Raw genomic sequence first — 12,844 nt, forward strand, 5'->3', positions numbered from 1 at the left:
TTATTTTCCATTGACCACCCAGATGTCCATATCTATCAACTAAACAGTTTGACTTTCCAGGAAATTTGCATATTTCATGAAGTAAAAAAAAAAAAGGTCCGTACTGGACTTACTGGTTCCTGGTCTGGCATCAGACACGTCTACCAGAGGACCGGTGGCCTGGGAGAGGGACTGGTAATGGACAGTGTGGGTGACTGTGGATGACTTTTGTTTTTGTGTTTCCCCAAAGTCGTTATCGGTCAGCAAGACGGTGGACCTGTCATCTGTGGAGATGTAAAAAGTAATTAGGGCAAGCTCGTGGAATTGATGTTTGTGTGGTGCTTACCAACAGTCTCCATGGTGTCTCGCTCCTCGATCAGAAGCTGAGCCCTGGGGATGTCGATGTGCATTCGGAGGGTTTGCTGTTGTTTGTTGACTGGTTCGGCCGGTCGTGTGTTTTTACTGGGAAGGGTAAATGAGTTCTTCATGACAAGTTCTTCATTAGGTGTAACCATGCTAAGGTGAGGCTTCTTACCTCATGAGCATCTCAGCCAAACTTTTTGCATCTAGGGAACAAAATGATGACATCAGATTGAATGCGATGATGAGAAAATGGTGACCTCCTCTCCTGTCTTACCTCGGAGTCTCTTCAACCTTTGCTCTCGTCTTCTCCTTCGCAGTACCAGCAGTCCGATGAAGATGACGACAATTGCCACCAGCACGCAGGAAATGGTCACCATCATCTTCAAACCTTCACCACCGCCAGAGGTGTCCTCACTCACATTGGGTGCCTTCACCAGTGGGGCAATGGTGCCTGCCAAGGGGTAACATTGTGTTATGATGCAGCTACACAGAATTCAATAATAAATAAAAAATAAAATAAAATAAAATAAAATAAAAAATAAAAAATAAAAAATAAAAAATAAAAAATAAAAAATAAAATAAAATAAAATAAAATAAAATAAAATAAAAATAAAAATAATAAAAAATAAAAAATAAAAAATAAAAAATAAAAAATAAAATAAAATAAAATAAAATAAAATAAAAATAAAAATAAAAATAAAATAAAATAAAATAAAATAAAATAAAATAAAATAAAATAAAATAAAATAAAAATCAAAGTAAAAATAAATAAAAATGTGGAGAAAATTTGCGCTGAAAATTTCCAGTTGAACTTACTGCCATCATAGCTGAGCGTGGCAAACTTGACCCTCTTCTCAGCGTAGCCAGCGCTGTTGTAGATTTTCATCTGCAGCTCATACCAGGTTGCCTCCTGCAGGTCGTAGAGGATGTAACTCTTGGTGAGGGAGGTGCGCTGTGCCGTGGTCCATGACGGCGACTCCATTGGCCGATACTCCAACGTGAAGGAGGTGATCGGGCATCCGCCGTTGTTCCAGCCGTTGAGATTGAGCTTTACTCGCGTGGCATTAATACTGGTAAAGAGCTCCTGTTCTTTGGAGTACTGAGGTTCTGAAGGGATGAGAAGATGATAAGAATCAACCCAATCATCTCTCTATATACACATGCTAACTATCATTGTTGGCTAGAACCTACAAGAAACTATGTCTCTCACCTTTGCCATGTGTCTTTGCTTCAATGATCTCACTTATTCGGCCGGGCCCAACGCCATTCTGGGCTGTTAGGGTGAACTTGTACCAGGTGCCGCACTTGAGGTTCTCCAACCGGTAGGAGCGCTCACTCGGGCTGATGGCGAAGTTGCCCCACTGTTCGCTGTTGTCCTCGGAATATTGCAAAATGTAGCCTAGGGTAGAAAATACCATAATCAGTTTCGGAGAAGTAGTGTGAGAGATGATGGTGTCAAATTCCACATTTCTCCAACCTCTTATGGAGCTGCCACCATTGTCTCCAGGTATCCAAGACAGCGTGATGGAAGTTGTGGTTGTCTTGGTCACTGTGAGACGAGGCTGGTCAGGTGGAACTGAAGAAGACAAACACAATATTTTTTTGCAAATGAAATAAGATGGTGCACTAAGCTATTATGAAAAAAAACCCCAATACAAAATATCTAATATTATTCAGAAGCACTACTTTTGTCTAAATTTAGCTCCTCTTTTCACTTTAGCATAATTATTTGGGGGGCTGCCAAGATGCCACAAGATGGCGCCAAAGTGGCTTTAATTGCTTTGGTCACGACATAAAAACTAAATCGATGGAAGAAGATTAAAAACTAGTTACAAAGGTTAAATTTCCTACCTTGAACCTGCAGGTTGAGGACGATCTTATCGGAGCCGAAGCTATTGCTAGCGACACAAGTATAGTTCCCAGAGTCCTCTGCTTTCACTGTCCGAATAACAAGACTTCCGTTACCATGGACACTGCGCCGGCTGTCAATCACAACAGGTGCAGGGGTTCCGTTGCTGCAAAAGAGATGTGCACGTTAGCTCAATTAGCTTTTCGTGCTAAATGGGCAATCATGGTAGTCGATACTCACATCTCCTTCAACCACTTGATCGTTGGAGAAGGATCACCAACCGCCTTACAGGGCAACACAATGTCTTTCATCCAGGGTGTCGTGACTGTCCTGTTGAAGGTCAAGATGCGTGCTGGAGCTAAAAAAATAAATAAATTTGTGGTAGTGAATGGAATGACCTGGAATTCTTCTAAACCAACTTGGCTGATTTTCTGTTTGACTTTATTCCGTTTTTTTGTGGGTCTTGGGAAGTTTGATAGATCTGTCAGGATTTTTTTTTTTCTTCTTTCAGATTTTCACACATATGACTCCATATCTTCATCTTGAAGATAATGTCAATGTCTTGTTAAGTTTGATAGATCTGTCAGGATTTTTTTATTTCTTCTTTCAGATTTTCACACATATGACTCCATATCTTCATCTTGAAGATAATGTCCACAAAATACATTCAGAAGCCGATGATAGCCCCGATAAGAGTCCCAGGTCCCGACCCCTGGCGGTTTATCTCCGTATGTGATCATCCACGCTCATGCCAAGATGGTAACGTTCGGACAAGGCCACACGGAAGGTTAGGAGCCTTTTACCGATGCTATGCAATGATAGGAATCGTCATGAATCGTTTTCATAATTTGACTTGCCTTCCGCCATGGGTTTAACAGTGATAATTTCGCTGGCGTTTCCACGGCCGGCAGCAGTGACGGCCACCACCCAGATGCTGTATTGCCGGTTTCTGCTCAGGTTGGGGATCCGGTAGAAGAACACATCTGGTGCTGCTTCAAACTCACTGCTGACCTGTGTGACGCAAGATATTGCACTCTGACCTTTTCTGTCGCGGCAAAATATATATCGTTGCACTTAACAGAAACATTCTAAAATTATTACCGTGGGGTGTGGGTTGGAGCAGAAAACAGTGTATTTCCTGATGATGCCGTTCACTTTGAGAGGAGGAAGCCATGATACAAACACCACTGAGTTGGAAGCAGCTGCTGCCTTCACACCACCAGGAGGACCAGGCACTGAAATGACACCCACATTATTATTCTATTTCCATTTTTGTTACAATATGACATCCTTTTGGTATTTTAAAAACAGAAATGACCTACCGTCCTCCTTGGTGCGAATGTAAATCTGTTCACTGCGAACACCATCACCCGCTCGGGTGAAGGCTAACACCTGGATGCTGTAGTTAGTGTATTTCTCCAACCCGTCCAACTCCAGTGACGGCTTGGAAGATGTGACATTCCTGATCTCTCCAAGCTCTGAGGACAGGAAATGAAGACGATTCAGTCAAATCTTTCTTCTTGTAAGCAAACTACTTGCAGGTAAACTTAGTGTTGCCATTGCTCAAACTTAAAGGTGTCAAATGTGAATGTCAAAATAAAATAAAATAAAAAGTTTTTTATTTTTTATTATTTTAACACAAATTTATCTTAAGATTCAAAATTTTATACAATTCACAAGATAAAGCACATTTGGCTTAGGCTCAGCTGGTTAGTAGAAACACTTTTTTTTCAGTACAATATAGTACATAATTTGGATATTAAAGTAAAAAATACATTTATAAAATATTACTAGGGATTATTATTATTATAAAACTGTTCACTTAGATAAAATGCATTGTTGTCCCCCCCACATTCTGAGAGCGCCTACTGTTCCCATGCAAACTCCTCATGGCTGTCAAGTCCTTAAGCATTCATTTTTAATTTGCAGGCCAACATGATGTGACAGGGCAGGGGTCAAAGGTAATGATGCTGTCACAACCAAGTTCCGCTCACGCAAAGCCGGCTTGTGACAATAGCGTAGCATCTTATCTGACATCCAAATCGCCATGGAGAAAGAAAATAATTCCTTGTTGGCTACCCACAATGGACCTGGGTGACTCCAAGCTGCAACTTACTCACTCACCAGCATCAATAACAAATCTTATTACTCACTATAACACTGTTTTTCTCAGCTCATAGCAAATTTGAGAATATGCTGAAATTACAAATGAGTCATTCTAAACCCAAATCAAGTCAAGGTCTATTTTTGCACATTTCTGCAGGCTCTCGAGAGGATGTTCAGGAATCAGAGTGACCCACTTGTAATCTAAAAAATATATTTATCTGGAAACAAACCAATGCAAAGACCTTATATGATCAAAAATATTTTAAAAATGAATGCAAAGGGCAAAAATATTATAAATGTACCTCCATCGGGCAGATTGGCCCAGTAGATAACCCTGAAGCCCAGCAAATTGCCATTCAAAGCATCTTTAGGAGGGGTCAACCAGGAGAGGGAGATGACCTCTGGAAACGTAGCTGTGGCTTGGACGTGTTCTGGAGGTCGACTTGGAACTGGTGGGGGAGAAGAACAGGAGAGATGAAACAGCAGCCTCTATAAAATAGTGAGGAGATGCACTTGCAGTACCCTCTAATCTCCACTAGATTGTAATGTAACCTCACTCATTGATTTTTTTTGGCATTATCTTACTATTTGGTGTCAATGAAAAGGAGTTGAATGGTGATGCTTCTTTCTTACCATCCTCCAGTGTAGTAGCAGCCACCTCAGTGGAAGATGGCCCAGTGCCTGCACTATTGCTGGCTTGCACCACAACGCCGTACTGGGTGAATTTCTTGAGATTGTCCAGCACTAAACTTTCTGCATTGTCACCCGTTGTCTCCACGCTAATTACACTGAACTGGTAGTTTCCACCCGAGCTGTACTCTCTGTAGCCTACTTGGTAACCTTTGATTGCACCATTCTGGAGATGTTTCTTAGGAGCCTAGCAGAGAAGCAGAGTAGTAGTAAAATTTGAATAAGAATAAAATAGAATATAAAATATTGTATATAATATAATATAGTACACAATAGAATATAAGATAAATACAATTTTAATTAATAAAAAACAGTGAATAGACAAAGTGCTGTTCCCACAAACCAGATAAATTTTTTTTACCAGTAATGCATTCAAAATATAATATAAAAATATAATATAAAATATTGTATATAATATAATATAGTACATAATAAAATGTAAAATAAATAAAATTTTAATTAATAAAAAACAGTGAATAGACAAAGTGCTGTTCCCACAAACCAGATATTTTTATTTTTATTTTTACCAGTAATGCATTCAAAAGTACAGAATAAACAAGAGTAACTTACCCTCCAGGAAACTTTGATGCTCTGAGAAGAGAGGGCTTCCAACTGCACATCCTGAGGGGGTCCGTCAGGGGCTGGAAACAGATTTATCACACTTTTTAATTCACCAGCAAGCTTTCCGCAAAGACAAATATGTCTAAGTATGTCTGGACCTGCAGAAATGGGATGGCTTTGGTTTAAAAGGGGGGCTGCTGGCCGATGAGTGGAAAAGGGGGGTGGGGGGTAGATAGGGGTAATTTGCAGAAAGGGGTCCAAACGCACTCTATTGACCATTGTGTGACATTTACTACTGAGGCCGCTAATTGAAAAGTTCTGCTTTTAGTGCAGAGTCAGCGTGTGTTCAATAATGCAAAAAAGCCAATGGGGCTGATGTCACCAGGATGCTAATGAATTGACCTCGTCATTGGTGACCCTCCTTTTTGCTTCCTGTCTGTATTCAGATCTGACAGTTATTGGTGTGATTGAGAAGATACAATAACATGTATGTTATTTGTGCATCATCAATATAAACATACTCAACATGGAGGTGGACACTAATTATTTGAGATACTGCACATCTATTAGATAACAAAGTCTGCAGCATTTTACCAGCTTCATCGGTGGTGATGGTGAGCTCATTACTGGCCTCGCTTTTCCCGATTAGGTTCTTGGCAAACATGCGGATGTTGTAGGTGGAGGATGGGTGCAGGTCAATGATTGTGGCCTGGTTGAGCTGAGGTGAGACATCTTTGGTCTTCTGAGCGGTGTCCCAAGAGGCTGTAAAAGGGGATTATTATTATTATTATTATTATTATCATTATTATTGAACCTGAATTGCTTTAGAAAAAAATAGGGTATATTCAGAATCAATGCAAAAATCTCTGATTAAAATAAATATATACAAATTGGATGATAAGTGTAAATAATTAGCAGCCAAACATTAAGAGGGTTAGAATATTATGAGCCATTTTGCCCTACCTGATTTGTTCTTGCTTTCAATATCAAAGCCTGTGATTGGGCTGTTGCCATCGAATCCCATAGTCCAACGTAGGGCAATCGTTCTGTCCTTCACTTCTCTGATCTCCACCTCTGGGGGATCAGGAGGCTCTGCAAACATCAAAAGTGGATTTTTTTTAAACATTCATTTCTTGATTTATTTGACCGCGGTTACAATAAATGATAGTCACATGACCTAACAAAAGGACCAAAATCTTCCCATGCAATGAATTGTTTTGAAATCTGGATGAATAGAAAATGAATGTGTTCAATCTTAAAAGTATCTAAAAGAAATCAATCGTCTTCATACCTTGCACTGTGAGCTGTATGATCCCTCGGTCTTCACCGAAGGAGTTGATGGCATGGCAGGAAAAGAAGCCAGAGTCTTCCCTCACTGTGGGCATGATCTGATGAAGACAACACAGTCACTTGCTTTTTTTTTTTTCATACATGGTGGTTAATGATGAACCTTGACTATTATTAGGAAATTATATTAATATTTAACTCAAAAAGTAGAATCCTACCTGCAAGGTGGAGATGACTTCATCTCCGACCTCCTTGACGGTAACCACATAGCGACTGGTCTCAGGGTTGATGATACGTTCTTCTTTCTCCCAGCGTACCATGATGGGCTTCTCACCATGAGCTGTGCAGCTCATTTTCTTTTCTTCCCCTTGCGTGGCCAGTGTGGTGTTGGGGTAAGACGTGATCATGGCAGGAACTAGTTCATAAAAAGATCAAGAGGAAAAATACAAAGATAAATAAAAAAGTTGAAAAAAAATAGAATTAAAAAAAAATATATAGAAAAATAGAAAAATTCAAAAACAAAAATAGAAATTCTGTTTTTACACTATCAGTTGACTTTTGTTTTCTTGTACAACAATAAATAATATATATAAAATAATATAAACATCTGGTACCCCGCAATGTGCTTTAAGCAATTTCAATGTAAAAAAGTTATTTACAAAAATAGAAAAAAATGGAAACAAAATTTAACGAAATAAAACATTTTTGAAAAATAGAAAAATTCAAAAACAAAAATATAAATTCTGTTTTTACACGATCAGTTGAGTTTTTTTTGTACAACAATAAATAATATATATAAAATGATATAAACATCTGGTACCCTGCAATGTACTTTAAGCAATTTCAATGTTATGTCGCTGAATGAGTAGCTTTCCTTTTAGCAAGAGGTGTTGGCATGTATCTTGTAAGTGAGGCACCTAAAAGGTTCAATGAACCCTCCAAAGACATGACAGCAAATAGACGCTGGTGATATCTCCCACAAAACATAGCAGCTCTCTGGCCGCCAGATACACACAAACACATACACATGTAAAGTGTGACTTCAGTGATGTGATGAGAAGTGTCAGGCAAGAGGTTGCAAACATTTAAGCCTCATCTCTTATTTACTCTGCAGCCATTTGGGGCTGGTCTACAGAAAGGAACCATGATTTATTTTGCATGACAAGTATAAATTTTTTGTGAGGCAGGAAAAAAAAAAGCCGAAGGAAAAATAAAACAGCTAAGAGTCTATGTAAATGTTATCATTTTAGAGCACAGCTACTCATTTTGCCATGTAAGTGGCTAAGCGGAAACACTTGGCCACGTTGTTGACACTCCTAGCGGTCCAGAACACGCTAGGAGGTGACAAACGACAACGGAAATAAGGTGCCTGAACTGTGAATATCAAATTATTTTAGCATCCGGGAAGAAATCTATTGCAATGCATTTTATATTGCTTTTAAATATTAGGCCACATACATTTCTGAAATAACAAATTGGCTCAAATTAATAAAGTTGTGAAGACACTAATTAGGTTACAGATCTGTATGAAATTCCGTATTTTAACTCTACAAACATTTTCAAATCATCACTATGTCAACATTTCTAGGAAATCTTAATTTGAGTTATTTTTAGAACAGGCTCACTGGCTACGACAGTATATGCATTATATTCTAATGTCATTGTCAATTTGCATTTTAGGTACAGTCTCTTAACAAAAGTCGTGATGAAGATATAGCTTGTTTTTTTCACAGCCACCCAGAAGGCAGTGATAACACATTAAGCCTCCAGGGGATTGTAGCACATAGGCTAGTTGCTGATAGGCTACTCCCATGAGACAAAAGCACCCCCCTCTTCTATTCCCTTCCCTCCATCCCTCCTCCCAGGCTTCCTTTCACCTGGGCAGGTTACCATGCCAACCAGCATCGGACGGTCTCCCTGCTCTCCTCCTCCAGCTCGTGCTCTTGCCTCTGCTCTTAGAAAAAGGACCATTTTGATAGAACATGGACCTGACATTGATTTTTTCCAGCATAATAATGATTACACAATCATGCACTTAATGGTGCAATGCAGGATTAATCCAAAATGTGATGAATTGTGTGACCCATTTCTGCATGTTTGATTAATTTTATGTAATGTAATATAGCATTGCAATACAAATACACTACTTCATTAGGAAATAATAATCTATTATTATAATATATAATTTATGTATATCATGGCTTCAAATTCTTTGTTGCATTTTTTCTTTAATTGCAGCTGATTTTTTTCACACATCTGCATTTTGCATTCTGCACAAAATATGACACTAGGTTTGTCCATTCAAAAAAAGTTACAACTCTACTATGGCAGTAGGGGGCGCATGTTCACATTTATAGCTCATCATCTGGGGGCCTCACAGTCCTCAAAGGTGCCCATCCCTGCTCTAGTATTATGTTTGGCTTCCATGACACAATTTCCCAGAGGATCTTACCGAGTTGTTTAGATGGCAATCAGCAATCAACACAAATTCATATCTGCCCCGACTGGCCTTCCTTTTATTTTCTAAATGTAATCTTTATATCGGGAAGGAAATTAAGAACAGAGTGTTATTTGCAATTTACAAATATTATTAGCTTGAAACTATTATAATGTCTTCATTAGTGTATAAAGGACTGTGTTACTAGCCGGCTGCCTTGCAGGCTAATGTTGGCCACAGGGCACTCGGGCTCTACCGGGCCATGAGAGCCAGGCGAGAGATGACAAGTATAGCTCCATGCCCTGCAGCCACTTTGTAAGTGGGTGCTGGGGATGAGCCAGCCAGCCAGCCAGCCACGATGGGGTGGAGGTGGGGGTGGGGGTGTTGGGGCAAAGGAGAGCACTCTGGCAATTGCACAGAGATGACTAGTTCACTGGGCGCCTGCAATGTACTGAAATAATTCCCTTAGCTGCACAATTGGCTTGGACATGGAGCACAAGAACAAATATATGCCTGTAGACTGGGCGGGTCTCGGGAGCGAAGAGGGGGGGCTTGTGCTGGATGCAGTTGAGTAAAGAAGATGAAAGAGATGCAGATCAGGGACTTCCTTATGCTTGTTTGAAGGGCGCTGTTCAGTGACCAAAAGGCCATTTAGCACTTCTCCTCATACACACCTCATTATGTTCTCTGGCCTCGTCGGTGTCTCGTGACATTATGATGCCTAATTGGCTTGATTGGTCTTAATTGGCAATGATAAACACTGAGTGGCTGTTGACTGACTCTGATAGCATCCGCTGTGGATTGGTAATGAATTGCCTGAATTGCGTCTGTTTTGGAGGTAAGGATGCTTGACGGTTAAGCACATAAAAATCATTTGCTTCCACCTGCACCCTATGATGGATTATTAGTTACATAAGAAGCTGTTTGAGGAAAAATAAACACAAACGGGCCAGTTTAATCCCAGTGCAGTAAGTGCGGGCAGCCTCGACTGCTGTTAGTGCAGCGGTGATGTCCATGTAGGATGATGTATGGTGTATTATGATGAGACATTAGCCTAGAACAAGCACTCATAACAATGAAAGTGCCAAGCTAGGGTATTGCAATAGCTGCAATTCATTTACTAGGAGTAGAAGAAGCTATCTAAGCTATCAGACTGCTGGGCCATTATTCTCTTATAATAGCTTCAGTGTATCTTTATATATTTTCGTATTCATATCCAAAGTCCTTTGTGCCCGTGAGCTTTGTTTGCTCACCTGTGTCACATGACCTTTATTATTCATCTCGACGATTATAATTAAAAAATATACAACAGATTCTTCACAGTTTACTGAGAAGCGACGCTCGGACAACCAATAACACAAAGCGAAGATCATACTATCCGTCACGTGAGTGCTTTAGCATGCGTCAGCTTGTGCGCTTCCCTAATTGGCCTCCTAAGCCTCTTAAGTAGCTGCTCAAATAATGTCGGCTGTCCTGGATAAACAACATAAAAACAGTTTGTGCAGCGCCATTATTGCAAAATGTTACAGCTACAAACAGCGAACCTCACCGGCATAAACATTGCGTCAATTAAGAAACAAAGAAAGATTTAAGGGGTTAATGCATAGTAACAGCCTGCATCGTTGGGAGGGATATATATAAAAATATATATATATATATATATTTGTGTGATGGGTCATGACAAGAAGGGCCATGACGAATGCTAGCTTGTTGTTGTTTGTTTGAGGCTGGCAGAAAGAGAGAGGAACTCAGCGGGGAATTCTCTGCTGTGGCTTGATAAGAGCCACAGGGGCCCAAGATTCATCTAGTTGTGGTTGATGGAAATGTGCGCCAAGCCTCAATGGACTGGTTGTGAATCACACATTCACGCACAAACGCAAATAAATCAACAACCATTGTCACTTAAAATCAATCAGTGCTCGACTGTACCCGTCGAATACTGTGAATTGAACTTACTTTTGACATTGAGATACATCGACTTGCTGACATCAGCTCCAACGTCGTTGCTCACTCTGCAAAGGTAGAAGCCACTGTCTTCTTCCAACACGTGTTTGATGAGCAAGGAGCCATTGACCAGCACCTCGATGCGAAAGCCTGAGTTGAGAGCGATGGGTTTGAATTGAGGGACCCCGGCACCTATGGGAAAGAAAATATATTGCCCATTTTATTCTATACATTTGAAAAACAACCAATCTGGTAGCCTGTCCGTGAACTGCATTCATATTTGCTTCTTTCACAGAAAGGTCATTCTTTTAATGCATATATGTTCAGCTTCACGGCAGTCGTTCAATGTTATGCACGTAATTATTGCATTTCAAGAGAATAATCTTGCCCAAGGACAAAATAGATACATACCGTAAGCAGAATGGACATGTTTACCCGTGTGCAATAGACTATATATATGCAGGAAGGGTCTGAATGTTTTTTTTTTTTTACCTTTGGAGTACTCCCATTGGATGGTAGGAACAGGATAGCCTTCAGCGGAGCAGTTGAGAATCACAGCTTTACCATAGATGCCATCCTGGTCTTTTGGTTGTACCACAAATTTCGGAGGAACTGCAAAACAATTATGTTAGATCAAGCTTGGAATGCAAAGTCATCAATATCCATCATTAAGTTCTGTTCACCTCGGACAATGAGCTGACTCTGATGCTCCACGGCCGCAGCCTGGTTGCGTGCGATGCATGTATAGTTGCCGTTGTGCATTAGAGTCAGATTGGAGATGCGAAGCGAGCTGGTGAAATCAATGTTGTCGATAGTTACGCCCAGGCTGGCCGGGATGGGCCTCCCGTCCTTTTGCCAGGTGATGACGACGGGCTGGTCACCCGACATGACCACGCAGGGGATGAAGACTCGTTGCCCGATGGAAAACCGAGGAAACTCAAACGGGTGGATGGTCGGTGGAACTGTACAGGAGAAATACAAATGATACTTTTTCTCACTCTCCTTAACTCCCTGGGGACACTGTAGCCATCATGACAAGCAAATGAAAATTAATGATTTCAAATAACATCGGAATAAGCGCCACTTCAAGGCTTATTTAATTCGCAACAAAATAGACATAATGGACTCCTGGGGGTTCCCTCTCTGCAGCCGTGGAATGCTAAGCAGCCGAGAGGCAAATTAGCCGCTGTAGTGTTGTCTATGCTGTGTGATTCCACTCTGGCGAGCTCGTTAGCACGTCAAGAGAGAGCGTAAAGAGAGGGAAAAGGCGGGGTTGCCCATCCGACATTTCAAATTATGCCGTGTCATTGTAGAAAGAAAGCCGCGTGAGGTTATCATCATCTGCCTCCGCTCGGCATCACTGAATATTCAGACGGGCCTCGGGATGATGGATGTGGTGATTTGCTATCAGTGAAAGGATTTTTTTTTTTTTTACAGGTTGTCAGGCGTAAGTATTTTTGCTTAGCATGACACTGCAGTATAATCTGCATACAGACTGATAAAACAGGCTCATTTTATTGCTGATCTTAAATCTGCGGAATGATAAAATGTGCATTCCTAATTTGACATATCGGTGTGAAAGATCATGATGGATTAACTTAATATTGGAGTGAACCTGCTTTACTAGC

General features: G+C 40.5%; 1 protein-coding gene across 2 annotated transcripts in view; it reads right to left on the reverse strand.

Moving 5' to 3' along the window:
* The window catches only part of dscama (Down syndrome cell adhesion molecule a), a 45,716-nt gene that overhangs the window by 3,075 nt on the left and 29,797 nt on the right, over positions 1-12,844 (reverse strand). The window contains exons 9-30 of one of the 2 annotated variants that reach the window (XM_088398641.1): positions 11,900-12,178; positions 11,709-11,828; positions 11,229-11,408; positions 7,054-7,250; positions 6,840-6,936; positions 6,512-6,640; positions 6,143-6,310; positions 5,558-5,628; positions 4,931-5,174; positions 4,600-4,746; positions 3,514-3,669; positions 3,293-3,426; positions 3,049-3,202; positions 2,432-2,549; positions 2,194-2,357; positions 1,820-1,918; positions 1,553-1,741; positions 1,159-1,449; positions 617-793; positions 515-545; positions 326-441; positions 114-263 (exon numbers count right to left, since the gene is read on the reverse strand). In XM_088398641.1, the coding sequence (XP_088254767.1) occupies positions 114-263; positions 326-441; positions 515-545; positions 617-793; positions 1,159-1,449; positions 1,553-1,741; positions 1,820-1,918; positions 2,194-2,357; positions 2,432-2,549; positions 3,049-3,202; positions 3,293-3,426; positions 3,514-3,669; positions 4,600-4,746; positions 4,931-5,174; positions 5,558-5,628; positions 6,143-6,310; positions 6,512-6,640; positions 6,840-6,936; positions 7,054-7,250; positions 11,229-11,408; positions 11,709-11,828; positions 11,900-12,178 (3,411 nt within the window). Of the gene's footprint in view, positions 1-104; positions 264-325; positions 442-514; positions 546-616; positions 794-1,158; positions 1,450-1,552; positions 1,742-1,819; positions 1,919-2,193; positions 2,358-2,431; positions 2,550-3,048; positions 3,203-3,292; positions 3,427-3,513; positions 3,670-4,599; positions 4,747-4,930; positions 5,175-5,557; positions 5,629-6,142; positions 6,311-6,511; positions 6,641-6,839; positions 6,937-7,053; positions 7,251-11,228; positions 11,409-11,708; positions 11,829-11,899; positions 12,179-12,844 lie in introns of both variants that reach the window. The other variant, XM_088398640.1, reaches the window with a different exon arrangement.

This window comes from Syngnathus floridae, chromosome 15 (assembly GCF_059516105.1).
Source record: "Syngnathus floridae isolate MCC-2025c chromosome 15, RoL_Sflo_1.0, whole genome shotgun sequence".
In the NCBI taxonomy this organism is placed as follows: Eukaryota; Metazoa; Chordata; class Actinopteri; order Syngnathiformes; family Syngnathidae; genus Syngnathus; species Syngnathus floridae.